This window comes from Ambystoma mexicanum, chromosome 1p, assembly GCF_040938575.1.
Source record: "Ambystoma mexicanum isolate Mex_15411 chromosome 1p, UKY_AmexF1_1, whole genome shotgun sequence".
Classification (NCBI taxonomy): domain Eukaryota; kingdom Metazoa; phylum Chordata; class Amphibia; order Caudata; family Ambystomatidae; genus Ambystoma; species Ambystoma mexicanum.
The window spans coordinates 1,173,942,022-1,173,966,399 of NC_090921.1; the positions used below are offsets into that span (position 1 = coordinate 1,173,942,022).

Sequence of the window (24,378 nt, forward strand, 5' to 3'; positions counted from 1 at the left end):
ATCAAAATCTCACTTTGAAAACCCAAATAAACAAACTGGTCTCTACGTCTTCCTATTATATAAAACTACTGTCTCACATATGTCCTTATCCATCTACTAAGAGCACTCCGACTATTGCCAGAGCAATTAGAGGCTCAAAGATAGATTATTGCATCAGTCTCCTAACTGGAGTCAACAAAGGGGAATTTGCAAGACTCCACGCAATACAGAAGAGTGCCATTAAAACTATAGTTGGACTCGGAAAATATGATCATATCTCAGAATCTACGAGGTTACATTGGCTCCCGGTTGAGGCTAGGTTACACTTTAGTCTGCTCACTAGCATGCACAAATGTTTGGAGGGCTCGAACACACAATACATGGCAGCGAGGATAATAAAAAAACCCTCTTTAAAAAAATTAAGATCAGAACACTAACATGTTCATCGTCCCGAGAGCTAAACTGGCTCAAGTTAATACAAGTGTGTTTGGTATAGCCGCAACTAGACTCTGGAACTCAATTCCACCCAGCCTCAGAGGTGAATAATTGCTGGATAAGTTTAAGCAGACACTGAAAACCCTTCTCTTTAGATAGCCCTGTATGTTAGGCAGCGCTGCTTATGTTTGACAGTCTGTTTTTAGGAGATTCTCGTCTTCTGTATGTTTTTTCCTTCCCTACAGGTCGTCATCTTCTGCACCTGGGCTCTTTCTGGTGTGCGTGGTATAAATCAATTAAAGTAAAGTGCTGCCTTATTTCTGGCTCCTGGCAGCAGCTCTGCATCTTGCTGCAAGTCCGTGGCTCTGGCTTCCTACACTGGGACTCCTCTCTGCTTCCTGCTGCGGCCTCTTTGCCATTTGTTCCATGGCCGCAACTGCAGTTCACAGCACCACACTAGGTGCAGGCTTGGCGCCCCAGGCCACACCTCCCAATAAGAGGGATTTCTCGTGGCTCCGTGGACTGCTCTTTGCTTCCACCAATGCAGGCGGGCTGTTGCCTCCAAGTAGCGAGGGGGTGGACTTATGTCTTCTTCAGGTCAGGTCAAGGCCAGTGTCCGTTTAAGGTCTGAAACCACACCAGCCATGGATATATATGTAGTGGTAACTCATTGCATATGTCAAGTCTCATAGTCAAACTTGCTGTATTCTTGCGATGAGGGAGGGTAGCATATCCCCATCTACCGATATCCTGTCCTCCACAGGGTGTATGCGGTTACTCTGTGGGATCCCACTTGTCCTGTCCCCTATGGGGCGTTACGCTTTGCGGGCTCCCCTCCCTAGTCCCAAAAGGGGTGGCTGCCACTTGGATAGATGTTAAGAATACCCTGGATTTGTCAGAGTCGAGAAGGTTCAGAAATCAGAAGACTTCCACTGGTGCGCTCAGCCTTTTGTACATCTATAGAGGCTGGGAACGAGTTGCGTACATGTCAGGCAGAAGAATATGCAGCTGACATTGCTCAACACTTATTGGCCTCTTGGAAGAACTTGCTCATTGGGAAATCCCTAAAATATAGGCCAGTCTATCCCAAAAGGAAACGTATGCTAACCTGGTATCCACGGGGACATCACTCAGCCTGTTCTGACCTCTTACGACCTCGAACCCTTCCCTGGAGTCTACTCGACTGGAGACTGGGCCTGAAACACGATTGGTAGAGTTTAACGCCCTATTGTCTCTGTGTGCTTGAACCCCTTCTTCCCCGGGGTCCAACCCTTCACTTTGATCCACAACTCACCTTGTTTTCTTGAAAAGTGTGCTCTCCGTCCTGCTTTCAGCGCAGGGGCGCGTTGATTGATGCGGGCCCGTTGCTGCTTAGTTAGTTCACTGGCAAGAGGCCAACAGGTAAGTATAATGAGTCTTTTGAACAGTTCTCTAACTTCGTTCTTTTCCTTCGTTAGATAATGGCCGGCGTCCGCGGATGGCGACGTGCTGCTGAGATGAGTAGCGCTGAAGGTGAGAGAGCACGATGCGACCCTTTCGTATTTGTATTGAACGGAGTTCTTTTTCTGTGTCTTTTAGGTGCTGCGACGTTTTCAGCGTGGATGGCGGTTATGAAGAAATGCGGTGAGTAAGCGCGGTATGCGGCGCCTCTAGATGTTTCCACGCTAACCTGGAGAGTCTTTTCCCTCTTGCAGATGGATGAGAAGTTCCAGAGACAGAGTTCCCTCAGAGCGGCTGGGATTCAGGTAAGCGTTTGAAGCTTGTACAGTCTTTAAAAATAAGCAAAGATTTACTGAATGCTTACTAATGCCTTTTTCTGTTCTTTTCCCTTAGGAAGCGGTGTGCCGGGATGGGAATGACACCGCCGAATATGCCCGCAGAACAGAAGCAGCGATGAATGGTGGGCAGAAGCGCGGCAAGGTAAGGCTGCTCCTAACAGTGTTCTTGTAGGAGCTGAGCGCAGAAGACAGACGCAGGCCTACTGGAGACCGATTCGAACACGGCGAGTGTCACGCTGCAGGTGCAGAAAACACAAAGCATGTTTCTCAGCCTGGGCGTGGCTTAAATAGTTTCTGGGTATCCCAGGTGTCTCTGGGCTGAACCACACCCAAAAGACTAGACTGCACATGCAGTTCTGGCAACCAGAATATGTGGGGTCATCCATCTTGTCCCCATCAATGCACTAAAAGTCCAATCCCCATTGTTATCCTATGAGAGTGAGTGAGTCTGGTGCCACAAGCGCCAAGTCTGACTCCAAGTGGGTCTTTGGAGGGATGGAGAGGCCCTTGAGGGCCATGTAGGTGATCGTGGCCTGACATCTTGGAGGGCTGGGGACATGACGGGCAGGAATCATGACAGAAACATGTTAAAGGACTGAATGATAAAAAGAACTGTATATGCCCAACCACACCATGAGAACATTTTTAAAATAATGGGTTAGAATGGTGCATCTTACAACAATGTGTGAATAATTGTGTAAAAAGCCACACAGTTTGCAATCAATTTTGTATGGTAATGCATGAACATCCCCAATAGACCTATGTAAATCAATAGTGCACAGGATCATTTTTCTACACATTGTCATGATGCCTTTGCCCACAACATATGCCAGTATATAAAACGGTGTCATACTCTGTGCCCATACAGGTCCATACAAATATATGCGAGTGTTACCACGCAAGGACCCCAAGCAATGTTCAGACTGGCAATACCAAGATAGGCCAGTGTACCAAGCAATCGCAATGAGGTTTTGTTTTACCCTTGATGCAAAGTACAAACATGCCATGACAAAACGTGGCTAGACTGGAGCCACCAATTTAAGCCACTCTACTCACATACCACCACTTATGTTTCCTTTACAATGGATGTCAGGTCAAATGTGAGAAATGCCATGCCACAGTAAGAAGGTGAATTGCACATTGGCACCATAGGCCAAGTTAACCACAAAGTAAACACGTTCGCTTTTCACTGTATACCAAATACAAAATCTGCAAACACTTTAATGCGACATGCCATTTTTTACTTGGCATGTGTTATTGCATGGTTAGAATGACCTACATTCAACGTAGGCCAGTCTAGCTAGGTAATAACACTTATGTTTGCATTACCCCTGATGCCAAGTATAAAATGCCATGCCACAATAGGGAAGTATATCCAGACTGGCCCCCTAATGTAGAACTGTGTAGCCATGTAACTTGCTTTTCACTTATTTTGCTGTAAAACAAAAACAAGTGTTATTACCTAGCTAGACTGGCCTACATTCAATGCAAGACAGTCTAGCCTGATAGAAACGCTCAACATCCCCCCCCCCCACCTCCCGCCCAAAAAAACATTTCCTTCTTGTTTCTTACGAGCTATACAGTTCAGAATAAAGTTTCACAATGTCTTTATTCTTCCTCTCTTACAACACGAATATTGCCCCTTGTGAGTTGGATGGCGGTCACCCCACCTTGGACTACAGGCTCTCACCCCCCACTGTTTGCCGTTCTTACTGGTGCTTTATATTTCACGCTATAACAAAATCGATCAACTCCTTGTTTCTGGGATTAACATTGTGATGGTATCCTTAAAGGCTCAGAAACCCTACTGGCTAGTCTAAAATTCATGCGCACCATTATCTGTTGTAATACCCATTTAGCCAAGCAAGTGGGAATATTCACATGAGGGAGGATGAATGGAATCACTTTCTGGCGATTCCTTGTCCTTTAAAAGAGTCACCCCCCAGTGAGATCCCGCCTGACCTGCCGCCTAGGGGGATTTTAAAACTTAGCGGGCTCCCCTTCCTACTCCCAAAGGGTGTGGCTCCCACTTGGAGAGGAGGGAGGAATTCCCTGAATGTGTCACATGATGGTTATTACCTGGCTAGACTGGCCTACGTTTAATGTAGGCCATTGATGACAAATGTCATGTTTGCTTCACACCAGATGCAACATGGGCTACTCATTTTGAAATACCAAAAACCTGAGAGGTTTCTAAGCGGCCTTTCCCCATACTGTCTCTGCTTGGAATATTGGCTGTTTGCTAATGTGAAAACAATCTGGGGAGGGAGAGGCAAGGTTTCCTCTTTTAGTCTGTGCCATCTTTCAATCCCCTTTGTGGGAAGATGTACAATTTGTGCAGGGTGAATGATTGTATATTGCGCTTCTAACTGGCTCAGAAAATTTGAGTGAAAAGAACCCGGACCGGTGGTCGACACAATTGGCTCAAGCAGGTTGCGGGGGCGGCGGAGAGGCAAGGACAGGAAAGGGCATCAGTTCTTAACAAGGCTCCCAGTTTACCGATTTTTACACAAATACTCAGAAATAACTTTCGTATCAGGATTCATAAAAAAAAGCAAAAGTGGAAATTAGGGTCGGTTCCTTAGGTCTCTAGATTAGATTATCAATCATGCCTTGCAGTCAAAGGCTGTGGAAAATAAGAGCGGTTAAAAGAATGCATTTCCCTTTCAAGATATTTAAATGGCTGTTTAAGTATGTATTTATGGTTAAGTTGCTAAACCCATAGGAAGAGAACTTTTTGGGCGGCTTATAGCTTCGCTCTCCCTTGACGAATCCTCACCAAACTTTGCAAACAAAATATATTTTTTTGCAAAGTTTGGTGAGGTTTGGTCAAGGGGCAGCAAAGTTATAGGGGTGTTCCAAAAAATGTTCTCCTCCCCATAGACATAATGGGAAAAAAACTTGGCTCACACCTACAGCCCAAACCGCTGGACGGATTTTCACCAAATTTGCAGCAGGAGCGGCGAATTGGTCCCGAAAGCGTGTTTTTGTTAATTTGGTGTAAATCCGGCCATCTTTTTTTTTTAAACGACGACCAAAACGTAAGGCAAAAATAATTTGTGATATATATGTCCAGTCCGCGGACTCACTTCCATGTTCGGTCCGCGGACTGGCCTCTGATTGGCCCAGAAAAACTTGCTGACTTGTGTGGTCTGGGGAAATCGGGACGCAGCCGCTGATTGGGTGGTGAGAAAACATGAAATGGGTTTCCGCGAAAACACCCGCCATGTTGGATTCGCTGACTTATTTGGGGTCCGCGAAAGCAGCGAAAAAATTAAAAGCAACATTGCACTTCTCAAACTCAATCTCTTGGAGGTGGGGGGGGGGCGAGGATGGGGTATGGCCATAAGAAGCCAAAAAACAGGTTGTTTGAGCCCGACAGTCCGCGAACACCCCAGATGTCCTGGGGCAGTACTGTGGTGTCCACGGACACTTCAGATGTCCTAGAACATCTGTACCTATTTCTGCATTACAGGGTTGGGGAAAAGCAGTTTTTGGATGGCTTATAACTTTAGCGCCACTCAATGAAACTGCATGTAATTTTGCAATTTTATTCTAGACCTAATCCTGAATGGTTTTGCAAAGTTTTGTGGGATTCTGTTAAGAAGGGGGGGGGGATGTCTCAACATTTTGTAAAGGCAAATAAATGTGTTGACATTTGACGAATCTGCACATTTGGCAAAACGATTTTGGATCTAGATATAAATGGTTTTCTAAAATTGATAGGATTTTCTCAAGAGGGGGCAAAATTAGAGGGCGGGGGTCTCAACATTTTTAGATGGCTTATAACTTTGCTATTTGACAAATGTGGACTAAAGTGCCCAGAAAGATTTAGACCCAACCTTCAATGTTTGTGTAAAGACTGAATGGATTTTGTCAAGTGGGGGCCAAGTTATATGATTATTGTATGTACATACATTTTGACACTTTTGAAAAAATAAAACATGGGCAGACTTTGAGCAAACTCGTGAGGAGCATTGGCAAGGACATTAAAGCATGGTTTTGCAAACGTATGCGTGTTTTTTTTTGACACGTGTCATAATTTAGGTAAAAAAAATAGTCATACCTTTGGTGACCGAGGTGTAGCCTGTGGCCATGCGCGCAGTAGCCAGATTGTCTGGGTCATGGCATAAGGTCATGACGCGGACAATCTGACTACTGGCCATGACCACGAGGGACGTAAAATGGTATTAAGGTGGCCATGTCCACCTGGGACCGGCTGTGTGGTAAAGTTATTTGAAAGTAGGATAGGTTTGAAAGGAAAAAAAAAAATAAAAATGTGCTTGTGGTAATATGGTCATGGGGTTCTGCAGGCTGCCATAGAAAGGCAAGAGGGGCTCTGTACACAGCCCCACCTTCTCTTTCCATGGTGGCCATCTTGGAAAATGATTGTTCTTCCTTCCTACTGTAGGAAGGGAAATCTATTTTTTAGCACCCTGCCTTCCCACTTTGGGAACAAGGGTTGCTAATGGCCTTTATCCCCCATTGCAGGGGCTGCAATGGAAGATAAGGGTCCGGAGTCCTGTCATTTATAACACGCAAAAAGCCCGCAGACGACATGGCGCACACAGACACTTTGCTTGGGCCAATAACTTGGGCTGCCGGGCTGTTATCCCCTGTTGTGAATGAAAAATTGTGTTAAAGTGGCCATGTCCACCTGGGACCGGCTATGTGGTAAAGTTATTCGAAAGTAGGATAGGTTTGAAAGGGAAAAAAAAATTGTGCTCGTGGTAATATGGTCATAGGGTCATAGGGTTCTGCAGGCTGCAGGACAATCCTTCCTTCGTACAGCGGGATGCCGCAGGAATCACTGTTTGGAAGGTCGGAAGGACAATCCTTCCTTCCTACTGCGGGATGCCGCAGGAATCACTGTTTGGAAGGTCGGATCTCAAATATTTGTGGACGTCGACAGATGCAAAAACGGGAGAAAGTTGCAAAAAGTGTATAGAAGTGTTACAAATGATGCTAGAAGGTGGGAAATGGCAAAGTGTTAAGGTGAAACATTGTACATTGGACAGAGGTGTTGCTATATTGGGGTAAGTATAATATTAGTAAGTTGTAGGAAAATAGCATGCACTGGTAAAAACCCATGAATTTCAGTGAAAAAAAAACTGGTTTTCGAATCTCGTCCATTAGTCTTAGTTGAGGCTGAGCAAACCCTTAGGTAAGAAAATGAGAACCTAACTTTCCCTAACTCTAAGTCTATAGCAACCACTGTGCACCTGTGTGTCAATTTACTCCTTGTGTGGGGTAAAATATAGCCCCTGAATATCAGAAATAAAAAGACCAGGCCAGTATTTAAGAGTGAAGCAGACAGATGCTACCCATTGGAAAAAGCAGGCCGGTCCCAAAATACTACTTTTTCTAACTTGAGGCCTAGGACATGAGCAGAAACGGGCCATCTTGAACTTTACCAGAATGAACAGGTGCTCAAGTGAAGGAGAATGTGCCTTAAAAAAAAACTTTAAAGTGCTGGATGTGCCCAATACATGGCAAAAGACATTTGGCTGAAAATGCTGTTTTTCTAAATAAAGGGGATGCTACACTCTTAGAGACAGATAGCAGTGTGTACATTATCTTAATGCAACATGAGACTGATCCAGAAATCTGAAGTGAAGCCAAGCACTTTGCATTTGTCACGAATAAAAACAGTTTTGTCAATATTTAAATGACAATTTAAAAGGAGGGGCCTACTTGGAGCATTGCGATACTCATGTTAGCCCAACTGTTATATTAAAGGCATCACACACAGACAGATTAAAAACTGAAGCTGTACTTTGAAAGCATGGATGCAGAGGGGCATTTCCGCTGAAACAAAACTGTGACCCAATGACCTGTTGGTTTGGGTTCTCTAGGAGAAAGAGGTCTGGTTGTCAATTATTTGCTGATAACCAGTCCTGCAGAAGTAATCTTGAGGTCAAACTTTCCACAAAATTCAACAGCAATGAACAAGGCCTCTTAAGTCAAGAAGGACATGCGACAATAAACCAGATGGCTGGTCACATGTGTTCTGGGAAATGGAAACCTATCTGAGGCCATGTGATGCTTTGCCATTGATTAAACATTGAATGCTGTTTTTCCCGTAATAAGAGGAGCAGCGTGTGTCTGATATAGCCCATCCCGGGTTCAAATGAAAGAGAAAAGGCTTGTTGTGACCCTGCAAAAACAAAATGTACATGTTTTAAGTTATTGGGAAAAGTATGATTTTTGCCATTTACATACACCTGAGCACTGGAATAGTTTGTGTTGGGAAGGAGCTAGCACCTTCTTTCATTCCAAAGCGCTTTAGAATTAGACCAGACCTCGTTTGACCGTTTATAGGCACTACAAAGAGACCGGGGGGGGGGGGGGAGAAGGCGGGCACTAAATGAAGTTAGTTAGTATTTAAATATAAAGGTGTAAATAACTATTAGCTGAATACATTTGCAAATGTTATTCCATTTAGTTTTAAAATCTCAAACCATGGTAGGAGTTAAACAAACATACTCCCCAATCCCTTCCCAGAAGGAATGTGGCCTGTGCTAAAAATGGATCGCAGAGCATGCAGTGTTACGTCACTGAGGCAAAGCTCTGGCAGAGCACACAAAGTGGCTGAGCAGCTGTTTGCTGTCTGTCAAAAGCCCATGTATGCTAAATGGGGATTTTAACATGCTCAGTGCACGACATGCAGAATAATGGAAAACAAGGGTTTAAGGGAAATTACAGAACCAGATAAAAATATCAGTCAAATGAATGAAATATGGAGAGCATGACGAGAAAATGTGTCTATAAATATAGCAAAATGATAAACAGGATCTACAGTTTATTCTTGCATAGGCTAGCAGTATGTCCTAAACGGAAACCCGGCCATGAAGTAAGGAAGCCTGCAGCATCCCTTGTAGGGAAGAAGTACAGTTTTGGAAGGAGCCATGCCTGTATCCAGTGATCAAGTGAAAAGTATAAAAGCTTCTGCCTGGCATTAGTCTGGAGGAGCTTGGAACGGAAGGACAGAAGGCCGTTCAGGGAGCAGAGTACTTTGTCCCTGCATCCTCATTTCTGTAAAGATTAAAACTTTCTATCCTTTCAAGATCAGACTCTTGGCCTTGCTTCCCTAGAGGGGCGCATTTCCTCTGGTGTGAGCATGATTAGGGGTACCCGTATAATTAAGGGGAACCCCTGTAAGTTAGGCTACCTTTCAGTGGTGACCCCATAACATCTCAGTTTCACCCCCGTACTTTGCAAAGCCCCAGGCCAGTGACTAGGAGCCACGCCCATCTACAGAGACTGGTGCCCCGAATAAAAAATAAAAAAAAAAAAATGCACCCAGAGTGGTTTTACTACAAGCCATTTTAAAAGAAACCTCTCTGTTCACTGAAGTGGGCGTGGCTCCATAGAGAAAGACAGGACAGCTTCATAAAGGAAACACGAGTGAACAACGCACATGTGAATATACTCTTGCAAGTGATAACATGGGAACATGTATGTACAAATGTATGATAGTATGGTAATGTGGATGATGTACAAGGTCAATGGAATAGGACTTTTTGGTTATGTATTAGGAATAGGACTTTATTTGATGTGTTACGGAATAAATTGTATAGGATTTCAGGTGATGCGTTAAGGGGTAGATTGGATAGGAGGTGGGTCATGTATTAAAATTGTCACACATTTTAGTTTTTTCTACTTTTTATAATGGAAAAAGGGAACCTCAGTGTATAAAGATGGAGGAAATGGAGCCCCAGCTTATAAAGACTTGGAAGTAATTGATCCTCAGCCATAACAGGTTTAGAAGTTAGTACCACGCATTCTTTTGTGATGATAAAAGCAATGGGATCCTCCTCATATTAACATTTTTTTGGGAATGTGGTATTACAAAGGATAGAAGGAAAAACAGTGGCTCGGTATAAAGGAAAGGGTCTGGATTAATTATTTTTGTAGATTTTATCTTGCCGTCTGTGGTAAAAAAAGGAAGGTGGATGAGTCGCGGTGTGTGTGTGTATGTGAAATGAAAGTGGAAAAAAGTATAAGGTGGTGGGGGAACAAGTGGGTTGATCTGTATTTTTGTGTAAGAAGCTGAAGAATGCACAACATAGCAGTAGGGTCCAAGTGAAGGATTAGGGAGACACAACATTACAGAGGAAGAAACTCCAATAAAACACATGCACAGGGTTCTGCCACTGCACTGTGACAGAATAAATAAATGGTTAGTAGAAACAAAGGAAAGGGGGAGGGGTGTCCTGCTCCTGGTCAGAGCAGGACCCCCAAAACAGAAACATGCTAGAAAACATTACCATCTTTTTAGCAGCAAAGTATAAAGGGAACAAATCTCAAAAAAGAAAAAAAAGAAAGATTCTAGATCTCTGGCAATTATTTCAGGAAGGTGAAAAAGAGATCCAATATAAAGGGATATACCCCGTAATGACTAAACCTGCAGTAGGGTATACAAACCCACTCTATAAGCCTCCAGTGGTAGAGAGAGGGTCAACAAGATTAGCAATGATGGGGGTGGCAGAGACTCAAGAGCATTTGCACCTCCATATAACCCGTGCCGATGTGCTCATAGCATCGGTGTTCCAGGAGGGCCCACAAGTAGACCGACAACGAGCTAAGAGCATTACAGTAAAGGTTAATCAGGTTACAAGAACCTGAAGCATTATCACCAGAAAGAAGGGTACCAGTGCAGAAAATAGATGATTAGAAGTCGGGAGATTTTTTGGTTCGATTCAACCCTGGGGCAATAAGAAATGTTTGTGTTGAAAAACATGATGGGCATAAGGTATGGGCGGTCCTGGGACAACAAGTAGAACAAGCAAAGGAAAACGGAGGGAAAGATCAAGGTGGTAGAAATAATTAAGAGGCATGGCAAGAAGGAGCTCAAGGCGAGGAGGTGGTGAGAAATCTGTCCCTGCCACAAGAGGCAGTGAGGAGGGACAGACCAAGAAATAGACCAGATCGTGGTAGTACAAAATCAGATGAAAAAATGGGTAGAAAATAAAATAGCTATGCAGATGCCTCTGCTAGATAAAGGAGTAGGGATAACGCAATATGTGCCATGCCTCAAATGGACAAAAATTCGTTGATTAAAGCTCTCCCCCAGCTTATACCCAGAGCTAGAAAATGGATCTATGAATTTGAAAAACAAAAAGCAGGGGTAGCCTTAGCACTAGGAGATTTTAGGGTTTACTGGTCACCATAGTTGGAGACCAGGCTGGGGACATATGTGCAAGGGCTGGTTACTCTGGGGTAAGTCTTGCAGATAATGAACATGATGGAGCAACCTTTAATGAGGCAAGGGTATGAGATGCCCTATGAAGGATGTACCCAGATACCCCTGACTTACAGTCTTTAATGCAGTGCACAACGGGTGATGAGGACCCATTTAGGTTTATTCTTAAATTACAGGAAATCTAGAGAATTGCGACAGTACAATTTTTCTATTTTATCATATGGTAAAGAGGAGATTACCAAAAGAGGTCCAGAAGGCACAAGATAAAATTGTGGGAATAGAAGCCAAAGGGTGGGCAGAGATGCAAAGTATAATAGTCCACCATTGTAAGAGAATCAAGGAGCGGGACAGGGAGACTGCCACAAAGCGGCAAACGAACGAGACAAAACTAGTGTAAAAGAAACAAAATAAGGTTGTCGTCCAAGCACTGGTGATGGCACCGGCTCAGGGGTAAAGGACAGGAGACTCAACAAATTGTGAATGCCACAATTGTGGTACTATGGGGCGAAGGAGGACAGGGACAATGGGGTGGGTGGCTGGACCCCAACCCACAGTGGCAGTATGAAATAGCACCAAGAGAAAGGAGGATTTTGAGGAGCAGGAGGCTTTGGGGGGAGAATAGGGCTCCAGGGAGGAGGCTTGGGAACATAACAGTGCTGGTATAGCGGGAGATGGGGGCATTTCACAAGGGAATGCAGGAACATGCCTGGGATGGGATTTAATTATGGGCCATCACCTCCAGGGTAGGGTTTACAAGGGCCACAAGGAATGGGACAACAGCAATTTGGGTGAGGGGGGTCAAAATCAGTTTCCATATGGGACTGACAGGCAAGGGCAATGTAGGCAACAACTACAGCACAATGAGGGAACACAGTTTAACAGGATGGCACGGGCAACAGGCACCCCATTCCAAGGAGTTACAATGGCAGGGGCAGCCCTTTTTCATTCCCCAGGACAAATACACAGTCCGATTAGGACAGCCCACAGAGAGCACTCGTGTGTCCAATCTTATTGACAACCACACACCCTGAAGAGGAGCCCTTGGAGGAGGAAACAGGCAATTTATATTTATGGGAAATTCAGGTGCAACCAAATCATGGAGGGAACTTTCCATCATCAGGTAAAACTCTTTACATTCAGGGATTCTCTGGGGCTATTTTTACGGTTCCATACACTGAGGAGCTGTATATAAAAGTGGGAGGGGAGGTAGTACAGGCCCCCTTGTTCTATTCAGAGAGTTCCCCTGTGAACTTGTTGGGTACGGATCTGCTCAGTAAACTAAATAGAACTATAGCATTCACAGATCAAGGGGTAGTGTGTTCCACTCAAGGGATGTGTGTAGCTCGAGCAGTGGTAATCGATGCAATAGCAAGTGAGTCATTAGTCCATGGGGTTCCAGATATATTCTTTTATGGTATTAAGGTATTAGTAAAAGCAGTGCCTCCAATTGTGATAAAGTGATGGCGAGTGCCACAGATTTTATTTTCTGACCCATGAAGCCACCCGAGATGGTGGCAGGGACAATATTGTCATTAGATTTGCAAGGACTAGTCGTGTCGGACAAACAAGTAGTCCTGATTGGAACAGACCAGGACGGGTGCGAGTGGTGCACAGCATTATGTATAGATCCAATAGTACAATTAAAGGAAATGACTGATGAGTTATTTGAGGACAGTGAGCAAAATGGGGAAATTATTTTGGAAATCTGCATCCCCTTTGATATCATGGTACAGTATAGGAAGGTACAGTGCCCCGTGAGGGCAGTGATGACCCCCGCCTTTTTTTTTTTAGGAGGACATGCGTTATGTGCCAGCACAAGTATGGACTGTTAATCCACATGATGGTTACTCAGATGTGACCCCAGTACAGATTACACTGAAGTCGAGTGTATCACAATTATCCAGTATGTGGATGATCGGTTGGTATGTAGTGAAAATGAACAACGGTGCAGGCGGGATTCTGTTGCATTATTGCAATTGCTGGCTCACAAAGGGGTACAAGACCGATAACAAGAAGCTACAAAACAGCCAACAGGAGGGACTATACTTAAGACAACTCATTTTTACAAATGGGAAAAAAATATTAACAGATAGGGTGGCGGCAGTACGCGCCACCGCTAGGCCTAGTACTGTGAAGGAAATGTAGCAGTTTTTTGGCCTTATGTAAATAATGTAGGGAATGGATCCTATACTATGCAGTCTACACAAGGCCACTGTTACGTCTCGGGGAAGGACAGAGGACTTAAAAGTAAATTGGAATGGACTAACAAAATGACTAGACAATTTGTGGACTTAAAAGAAGCTATTTGCACGGCCCTTGTTTTAGCAACTCCGGATTATATACAGGAGTTTTATTTATTTTCCCACTCTGATGAACAGCTCATGCAGTGACAGAAGGAGATATACTATATGTTGATGGGTCATAAATAATTGACCAGGGGACGGGATGGAGACACACAGGGGTGGTAGTGGCGCGCAATAAAGGAGCATGGGGGATAACTAGTTACCACCCTTGTAGAAAGTAAAACTATAGTTCCATGTACAGCATTGCCCGTTTTACAACTGGACCATTATTACCAGGGGAACTGATGAACCCCAGGTTTGAAGGTCCATATGAGGTGGTGTTCTGTACTCCTCTCGCCGTCCCTATGAAGGTGTTCGATATTGGGTGCATCTCTTGGATGTCGGAAGAGCACCTGAGACAAGGCAAAACTCAATCAACAGAGTAAGATGAAGGATCCATGACCGGGTGTTGTGCTGTGGAACATGCCTGATTTTTTCTTTTTTCTTTTATTGTTTAGTATTTATCTTTTCTCAATGTTTTGAAGGTCCAGAACCCGGTCAGCCCTGGTGGAAAAAGGGTCGCTCTTTCTCAAAAACCGTTTCTCCTCTCCAGGAATAAGCAAGGATGCCTGACTAACAAGTGCAAACCTATCTGTTATGTAGGGATAAGGTTAAAATAAAAGTAATTTGGTCTAGAAATGATGTAGGTCATCTTTTTAGTCTTATGTTGTTTTGTACGACACTGGTTGTGGTTGTTAGAGTCGATGAAGGCATGTCTGTTATATGGGGTGGCCATATAAGGAGGTGTTGGACAGTTGGAAAATAATGCTAATATGAATATATAAAAAAGGAAACACAAAATGGCTCACTTTTTGCTGGCCACACCTCCAAGTTTGTTAGATGAATGAAACGGGAAGTACGAATGACGTAGGATTTATATAAAGGGATGGGCTTTGACGTCATGTCTGATATCGAGTACCCAGAATCCTCCAATAGCTGGTACTTCGATATGCGCACTGCAGGAAGGAATACAATCAATGAAAGCTGTTACGTTTGTGCTTGTATCCCGCACGCATCAGGGGCTCCTAAGGTTTTAGTTCCACATCCAGTCCCAATTACAGAGGCTCAATGCCTGGTACATCTTGCACTACGAAGGATAAAGGGCACATTCCAAGCACACAGCGTGCAGTTGAGGAGCATTGATCTACACCCAGCGTTATGCAATGGCAACACGAAATACCGCCAAGTACCATGTTTTTCCTTGGGAGGATACTCAAATGGCAACGACAAATGGCATGGCACCACAGTGACATGCCCGGCAGATGGACTGATGGAGTACAGCGGAGAAGCAATATCCAAAATAGAAACTGTGTGCGCAAATATGGTCCAAACACATCACAAGGCTGACATGGATTGCAACAATGAAGAAGCCAGTGCGAATACATAGAGCCATAGACTAGGAACCTTGTTTTAGCAATGAAGGAACAGTTCCTGTTGGCACAAACACACAGTGCAACCACACTCTTGTGATCCCCGTTACGACGAAATGTATGGCACCATTTACTCTGGTGCGAGTATGATTAGGAGTACCCGTATAATTAAGGTGTACCCCTGTAAGTTGGGCTACCTTTCATTGGCACGGGGGTAGATCGTGAAAATAAGGTCTAGATGGGAAATGGTCCCATTTTAAGATATCTCGGCGCAGCAGAAAACCACGAACAATGGTAACTCCGCTCAGTAAGGTTTCACCAAAGTAAAATTGGTATGGCCGGGTCCACAGTAAAATATGGGGTTATTTGAAAGATCAGGGGAGATATTTCAGTACGAGTTCCAATGATGCATCTATTCCCCTCCCACAGCCTACATCATACATATCTCCCAACCTCTGGTCCTATCAGCAGCCAGTGGGCTTTCTGGTGGGAGGTGAAAAACATGTTAGCCAATCCTGCACGCGGGAATTATGACAAGGTTTCTGTGTCACTAGCCTTAGAAAAGGCCAAGTTTACATCAGAACTGGGCTTTTTGTGAATTATTCAGGGAGAGAGCTGCTGCTGGACTCTTGAGGAACAACTAGAAGAGAGGCCTCAATCCTTGCATTGGAGACAATGGACGGGACATAGAGAAGCTAGCTGGGACCCACACCAGAGGAGAAGGAGTCTGGGTGCAGGAGAAAATCCGACTAAAAGCCCTTGGCCAGACCTCTGCTGTCCTCAGAGAGCCCTGCTGTTTTCCCTGACCAAAGCCTCCCATGTAAGTAGATATCCCAAAGCCATCCATTGTGTGGGGAGTCACCTGCCTTTACCCTGTTCCATTGGTGGGTCAAGGAGGGGGTGAAACTGGATAGGGCCTTTGCATCAATTTATTAAATCTCACTCAAACGTATTGCCCATCAAAAACCACGCTCTGTTGAAATTGCATTGTGTTGCGAGCAGCGATCCTGAACCTTTCCATAAAAGTGTGTGTGTGGGGGGAGCTGGGTGATTGTTAGCACATTGGATTAAAGTAAATCAATTCCCATATAGAAGATCACGGGTTGAGTGTTAGAATACAAAACTAAAAATGCATACCTAGTGTGTCATAGCTGGTATAGCCCATAAAGTCGTAGTTGACAGTTTCTGAAATGTTTCAATTCGATACAAAAAAGGGAGGGCGGGGGGGAGTGCTTTATCTCAAAAAGAAGTAATTCATAAAACACCACCTTTCAAGTCAGTGTGGAGGGTGTAACGAAATTCATCATTCATTTTAAATTAATTTAAACCAGAATAACAAAGTATTGCATCTCATCTGTCTTTGGGTACAAAAACGAAAGGTCCCTTTTGGTTCCCATTTTTCTCTGACCCCAAATTATCAAGTCCCGCCTTTTATTTTCAAGTGTGTTGAAAAACGATTTTGATTTTAGTTCTTTTCCCAACCTTGCCTTTTAAATATCAAGCGCAAAAATGATTTTTCCCATTGAATTGCTTTCCCAAACAGCGCCTTTTTAAAATCTGCATCAAAATTATTTTTCCATTGTGCTCACACTCCTTGCACCTTCTCTTTCAATCAAACGAGTCGTATTTAATTGAGGCCTGGAGTGTGGGGGTTGCTAGGAGAAAAGTATGGTTTTAAATTATGTCTGGATTTTGTATGGTATTGGGAACGTTTTCTGTTGGCTACATTGCAAATTAAATAGGTGCAAACTATTATCGCAGATAATAAATTTCACCTGTGTTTTATATAAAGTCAGTCATGATTTGGGCTGTTGCCACAGCATTGTGTCAAATATTAAATACATTTTTATGTATTTTTACTACACACCAGCCTGGTTCCTAGTCCATTGGTAACACCCGGTATTGGTTGGGGTTAGGTGCGAGACAGGTTGAGGCCTCACCAAATTGAACCTAAAATAAAAGTGCTTTATTGTGCGCCACCTTGCTTTGAGCGAGGGGGGGGGAGTAACTGAGTTGAGAGTAACCGCAACACTTCTGCACCCTTACAATAAATACAGACAAATGTAGAAAAAAATAAAAACAAATCCAGGAGCCTTGGCTATAACCTTGCTTTCCTGCACCAATACATGGGCTCTTAAAACCTGAATAACATTTGTCCTCTCAGTAACATGCGTCTGGCCTCTCAGTAACCTGCGTCTATCAATTGGGGGGGGGGGGGGGGGGAGGGACGGGGCAGTGAAGCATGAACTCAGGAAAAACTGAAACCTCGCACCATTTTAGACTCATCCACTCACCAGCCATCTTGGGAACTTGTGAGAACTCCACCTGGAATCCAGGAGCAGAAGTGCTCGAGTCTGTGACCAGGGTCATCAGCGCCACGTTCCCAGAGGAAAGCACCGCCAGCGGATTGGAAGGAGGCCGGTTACCACATTTCCTGCGGGAAAGAAAAAAAGAGGCTCATCAGGATAATGGGGGTATGGTAAGAAGGCAGAACGAGAGTTTGACGCCACCCACCTCCACAATTGGCTAAATCATATTTGGAATTAAAATCATTGGCAGAGCAGTGTGTAGTCAATCGGGGACAGATAAGAGGCTGGCCGATGGTGGCATGGGAGACACTGGGGGCCAGGGACCACCCCCCGCAGCACGTTATTTGCTCTGGGTGTGGTCACAGGGACCTCGGAGCCTCAATCCCGTCTCCAGCTTTGGATGTCAGGTACCCCCATAGCACCCAGAGACCCCTCCCTCCAAGATCCTAAAAACAGGTCATACAAGCAGAGCAAAGCCTTATGGGGCATACCTCGAAAACACAGTCATGAGGCTCTGCACGCCTCAAATCAGACTTTGAGTGTATAATGACAGTGGAGAATTGGCTGGATCTGCGAGGTAACCCTGCACCAAGGCAGGGAGCTTTTGGTCTATGAGGGGAAAGATCAGATGAGCTCTGCAGCAGCAGGATAGAGGAGTTGGGCAGCCCAGAACAAAGGACACTACCCGATTCACAGATACTGTGCGCAACCTCCATACACGAATCCAGGTGATGCCTGCAACTCAAGTGCAAGTAGGTAAGAATGTTTTAGTTTATTCATCCCTACACCCATCTAAAACCCCACTTCTTATTAGCAAACATCTGCACCATGGGTAACCCACTTGAGTTTAAACTCAGTTACAGTATTGAATTAGCGACAACCAGAGAAGGGGTGCGGGAGCGTGGACATTGGTGGAAACCAGGAATAGTGTGTGCAGGGAGCAAGTTTATGGATCTCAACCTCTTTCCGCGAAGTGACCGCTAAGCGGTGCTGGAGAACCATCCATAGAGGAAAAGGATGAACACCCAAGGAGATAGGAAGGCTTCAGGGTAGCATCTAAAATATGGGCGGCCAGGACAGCAGGCCAAAGAAGAACAGAGGGAGAAAAGGAGGAGGAACACAAATACAGAAAGGAGAAAACTAAAACCGGGGAGATGAATATGAGCAAGGAAAGAAGTAGAAGCGCAATATGGAAGAAACAAAAAGAATCAGACAAGAGGAAGGAGTGGGGAAAGAACGAGACAGACAACCGGTAGAGTGAGAACTATCAGGTGGGGAGAAGGCGAGTCTGTACTGGGAGTAAGGTGAGGAGACAAACTCTCCAAGACCAAGTGGAGTTCCTGGGAGGGTGAAGAGGTTCCAGATTACTGGAGAACCGAGAATAAAGGCAGAATCTGTAGTCTAGCCATGAGCCGAGCATGGGTAATTGCGAGACCTACCAGCAGGGGAAAGAGAAAATTACTCTGGCATCAGATTGTTTGAACAGAGTCCACATCGGCCCCCCCCACCCCATCCTTGCCAGTGAATGGACCCTCAATGTACCAGGGTGGTGATACCATCCAGCAGAACCCAAGAGGACTGCAGCAAAAGCTGCAGGACCCACGTAATGACCTAAAAAGGAAGAGGCAAAAAAGTGTTCAGGAAAGTATGAAGTCCCAGAGATGAGCGACTGTTGCATGGGTGGTGGTTTTTAACTAATGGAGGGACCCAAGGCCTAAGCACCCCAGTCATTAAGGGGGTGCAGGTTCAGATAGAACACCAGACTGTCTTGTACAATTTCCAATGTTCGTTCAGTTGGTGTCAATTCCTTCGGCCAACCAAACAAAGTTTACCAGAGAACGCCAACTGGTTTCAAGTCATCTGTTGAACCCTCTGTCTTCCCAGTATATATTCCCCAAACAGGAAGACATGCATGGGATGCCTCTGCGCAAGTGAGATCCACCGTCAGCGGGGAGGTGCGCGGAGGCAGAACGCTGGGATGACTGGTACCTTGGAAGACCAAGAAGAGCTTGCAGAGTCCCATCGTTTCAACAGGTGGTCGAGAGCAGAAGGACCTGTAGTCCCAGGATTGGGGTGCATTGGCAAAGCAGATCTTGGGCCGCATCCCTGGAAAAGTGGCATGTTAGGGATTTAATGGCATTTTTCGTAATTCTGGTGCATTTGCCTATGTGTTATCGCATGCAGCGCTGAAGGTCTGGGCAACAGCAAGTAGCATGCGCGTCCCGAATATAAAGTCACAGCTTATGCGGTTAAGGGGTCTGCAGTTCATTGGCCGAGCGGCGTGTGCTCTAAAACCAGAAAAGAAGGGTATAGGATATGATACGGTTATTTACATCACGTTTAATACTCAACGGTTTCTAAGCGCTGACCCGGGGAATCAAACCTGTGTTACTCTGTGTCTTGCTTCCAAGGCGAGCGCGTTGCTGCTGAGCTATCCTGAATCTCGATACACCAGTGAAGGCCAAAATAATGATGCTGCTCTGGGCAGGCAGTGCATGCACACCCCAGCACTGGACTTCTAGGCTACTTCACGCCGACGTCTAGGATTGCAGTGGCCTGGCTGAGCAAGTGTGGGGGTGCAAGCAATGGAACACAGCGAGATGTGAAGGGAAAGGATATGGGGGTGGCTGTGGGGCGGGGTGGGGGTGCTCAAGCACTGTGATGACTGCGGCACAGCCTGGGCCAGTCAGTGGAGAGGCCGCTTGCCACGACGGCAGAGTGCTCCGGGGCCTGCATGCACTCACTCACTCACTCGGTAATGACACGTTTCCTCTCCGGGCTCAGGGAATCGAATATGTCAATGAAGTCCTGCCCACAGCTGTCATCAATGTTGAAGGTGGGGAAGGCGAGGCGGATCACGTGGCCACGGTCAGCACGCAGCAGGTACTGGCATCGGGCATTAGGTGGGTATCCAGCGCTGAAGCCGGGGGAGGCAAACGTAGTCCTTGATCCAACAGGCCCAGCCCGGTAAGTGAACACACACGAGTCTGAAACGGGACAAAAAGGACAGGCGTCAACCTACACCAGATCTGGGTGCCAATACCTGGCACATGGAGCCAGTGCTCCTCCCACACCACAGGGCAAACATGCTAGTTTACATCCCACCAAAAGTACTCACCGTCTCCGGGATCCTTCACTGTCCTGGGGTCAGCAACTGCAAAATAAAGGCGGCCCATTTTAGACAAACTCGAGGTAGAGGGGGGGGGGCTTTACAGTAGAACTGGGCACTGATATTAGGATTGACAAGTGTATTGATCAGAGACCACACATGGCGTGGGAGGGATGGTGTTAAAGGAAAAAAGGGATATCCAACATCATGATTGGCAGCAGGAGTAGTGATGGGAGAGGGGAGACTGCCTATTAAGGGGGCATGCTTTTCACGGCATTAGTTAGCCAGGACACGAAGGAGGGGCACTTAACATGGACTCAGCGCCCTCACCCATGCCCCAGTGCTTCTCGGGGAAGCAGCGGGGGCACTTCCCTCCTTACCTTCCTTCCGTGCTCCCCTGCAAACCCCCCAAGATATCACCACTATGCTCGTTCTTTCTGTTCTCATTGATTTTTTTTAACGTATTACGGGTATTTATTGACCAATAACTAGCTCTGAGAAGCAGCAGAGGTCCGTATACAACGCTATGATAGGGATGCAGCCAGGAGTGCACAGGTTGCTGTGTTACATGCAATTAAGCAACAGAAGCAGTAATTGGGGGCGAGGAGGGCTGGCCACTGGTGGCATCGAGGTCGCTCTGTTTGAAGGTCCCCCTTGAAGAGGAGGGTCTTCAGATCCCTTCTGAATTTTATGAGGGGGGAAGGGGCGAGAGTGGAATGTTGATGGGTACGAGGCGTCACTACCCAGGGGCATAGATCAAGAATCTTAGTTTCTTTCTGCAGCTTTAATCTGGCAAGGATGGCAGCCTTGTGGGCTGGGGAGGATAGCGCATGCAAAGGGATTGCTTTGTGGGATCGAGTTTAGGACATGCACTGGAAAATCAGGTTTATATCAGGATAATGCAGGCCTCAACATGGTGGATGGTTCTGAGGTATAGTCAGTGGGCCTAGGTGTGACTGGCAAGAGGGATAACAGGGTCTCCATGCACAAGTTAAAGATAATGGGCGAGAGGATGGATCCTTGTGTGGCTCCACAGGGGACAGGTAAGGGGTCGGGTGATCTGGCGGTATCCGTCTGGGTGAACTGATTGCAGTATTCTAGGTATGAGGGGGGGGGACAGCTGGAGCAGCCTCACAGCCTCCAGTGCGGTTGTGTAACATGTCAATGAGGACTCAATCTTCTGTGTCAAAGGCAGCAGAGCAATCAAGGTGTACCAGCAGGCAGGGGTGTCCACGGCGGATACAGATGAGATGGCCACACCGCGGATGGTGGCAGTCTGGGTTACCTCTGGGTCTGAAGCCAGCTTGGCAGGTCTATCGCAGGTGGTCTGGAATGGTAACATTAATGAGAGCAGAAACCAGAACACATGTCCAGTCTCATTCAAGCTCCTTCACCATTCCTGCTCCCCTTGGCTTCCTTTAGTGAGGTTGCTCCACTCGCGCAGCGCTGCAGATTTAGCGAGGACCTTTCTTGCGCTACTTCCATCAAAGCCATGGTTTACATCCACAGCAGTCCCCCTCCACATCCTAGTAATTGGATTAGCAGGATCAGTCCGCCCTTAGACGTCCTGGGTAAGGCTGCCACCTACCCAGCGCAGGGTACCCATTAGACTGTACTTGTGTGCATCAGCATCTCGTGCCACCCAGGGGTTGCCAATTCTGCAGGACCCTGCTGAGCCGGGTTTCCTCTGTATCTGGGCCCGACTGGGGAAGTGTAGGGTTAACATGGCGTACATTTGCAGAGAATACTGGCCCGTGCATAGCATTCAGAACTTGGTGTTAAAGGTCATGCAAGCATGGGTGTCAGAAGCACTAGTGGGGAAAGGAGAGTTCTGAAATGCGTATTTATGTAGGAGACGCGTTTGTAGGTTTATTTTATTCTCGACTGTTCAATTATTTTTCTTTCATTCTATTTTTATCATGTGAAAATTGTACGAACTTGTATGAATATGCTGTAATGGGCTTTGAGCAATTTAAAGTAGTATGTGTAAAAAACCCAAATGCGGTTATATCACAATAAACAAAAAAAACAAAACAAAAATGCGTATTTACAAGACTGCCAGAGAAACGGAAGGCTTTGGTGCCTAGAACGAGTAGCCATTCAAGCGATGGGACAAGGAGGAATCGCCTGATGCAGCGAGAGTGAGACATCGAGTAGAAAGGGGAAGCGGACGATCAAAGACAGACGTGTGGGGAGGGCAGGCAGGACTCGCTCCAGAGGCCAGAGGTAGGGAACACGTCAATGGAGAGAACGCGAGCGAGCAGTTGTAGGTGAAGGAGGGGGGCGGGAGGGGGCTCGCCTAGATGGCCAGTGAAGTAGTAGAAGCAGAACTCGCAAGATGGCACAATACGCCTGCTAAGGTCAAGAAGGCAGGCCTCTCCAGAGGAGGCAGTAGTAGAGATGCGGGACTCACCAGAGAGGGAGGTAGCAGTGATGCGCAGGCTCTCCTGCGAGACCGTGCGTGTCGGGTTGCGAGTGCTCCTCCTCAGGTTGCCAATGATGGCGCTGTCCGTGAAGAGCGCCAAGGCACTAGCGTTCACGTCTGGGACCACAAAGCGGATCCAGCAGTAGGCAATGGTGCTCCCTTCGCTGAGGAGAAGAGTGCACGGTCAGTGGTCCGACAGAATGATAGACCCCCCCCCTCCACCCCCTCTCCCACCAACACCCCTCCCTTCCCTATTCTTGACAGCTGCTCAATGCATGCTCCCAATCCGAGTGGGGGTCTCGGCCTGCTTTGGGACAGGACACAGATTCCAGCCCAGGAAAACAGTTCTTGACTCACCGTCACAAGAAATATGCTGGACAAATACACTTGGAAAGTAAAGTTAGCCAAACCTCTCGGATGCCCAGTGCCACTGATCACAGCAGAGAGAATGCACCGATGGTCACCCATTTTACAGCGCAACAATGCTTTTATCCTGGCACTGCAGCACAAGTCGGTGTGCGAACGCACTCGGAAGTACCCATGAAGAGCGTGTTATTCTGTATAGACCCTTGGAACACTTAGGCAAACTAACAGGCACTTGGACACCCACACAGCGAGTGAAGCTGCAATGCTTGACGTAAGGCGCACGAGCTGGTATTATCTAGCAACACCCCAAGTGGCAGATTCAAGGCAAAGGGCCCTGCGGGAAGCACCTGACACAGGGCCCTAGGTGGGCGGGTCAAGGAGGTGGAGCTCAGAGTGGGCCTAGCTAATTGTGGTCATGAATGGACAATGGCGAAATTTAGGGACAAAAGCTGTTTTTCTTTTTTAATAAAGTTCTCTTTATTACAGTTACCCCTGTGTCTAGGGGTTTGACTAACTGGAAACAGCTGGGTCTCCCCAGCAGGCTTTGCCATCAATGGTATTATTGGAGGATCAAGCCTGAAACCAATGTTGGAAATGAACATGTTTCAAGGCTAAGGGCGAAAGAGAATTACAGTTTATGAAGACCACACAATTTCCTAGAAAAAAAAAAGTCTCCAAGAAAGCTAGGTTTCACAAAAGTACAAAACCTTGTCAAAATAGGTCTTTAATAAGTACACGTCACAGTACAATAAATTCAGTGATGTGCATTCCTTTATAGACATTCTTATGCAATAAGTGAAGTAAAAATACAATTGCCAGCTAAGCTTCATAAAATAGTGCAATGAGAAGACGTCAATAATAAAGTGTCCATTCATATATTACACACCACAAAATGTTCTTGGTTTACACAGGAAAAACTGGCAACCAGGATGAAGAAATCAAATGTATAATCAGGTTCGAGACTCAAACTGTCGGTACTGTGACACCCTAGAAACCGAAACAGTGCAACATCTACTTCTTTACTGCCCAGGTACAAATAGTCTCAGAACGACCTACCTAC

General features: G+C 45.9%; 1 protein-coding gene across 2 annotated transcripts in view; it reads right to left on the reverse strand.

Moving 5' to 3' along the window:
* Nucleotides 1-24,378, reverse strand: part of LOC138451027 (suppressor of tumorigenicity 14 protein homolog) — a 338,794-nt gene that overhangs the window by 82,665 nt on the left and 231,751 nt on the right. For both annotated transcript variants that reach the window (XM_069604879.1, XM_069604880.1), the window contains exons 5-8: nucleotides 22,941-23,116; nucleotides 20,537-20,572; nucleotides 20,171-20,405; nucleotides 17,404-17,543 (exon numbers count right to left, since the gene is read on the reverse strand). In XM_069604879.1, coding sequence (XP_069460980.1) covers nucleotides 17,404-17,543; nucleotides 20,171-20,405; nucleotides 20,537-20,572; nucleotides 22,941-23,116 — 587 coding nt within the window. The remainder of the gene's footprint in view (nucleotides 1-17,403; nucleotides 17,544-20,170; nucleotides 20,406-20,536; nucleotides 20,573-22,940; nucleotides 23,117-24,378) is intronic.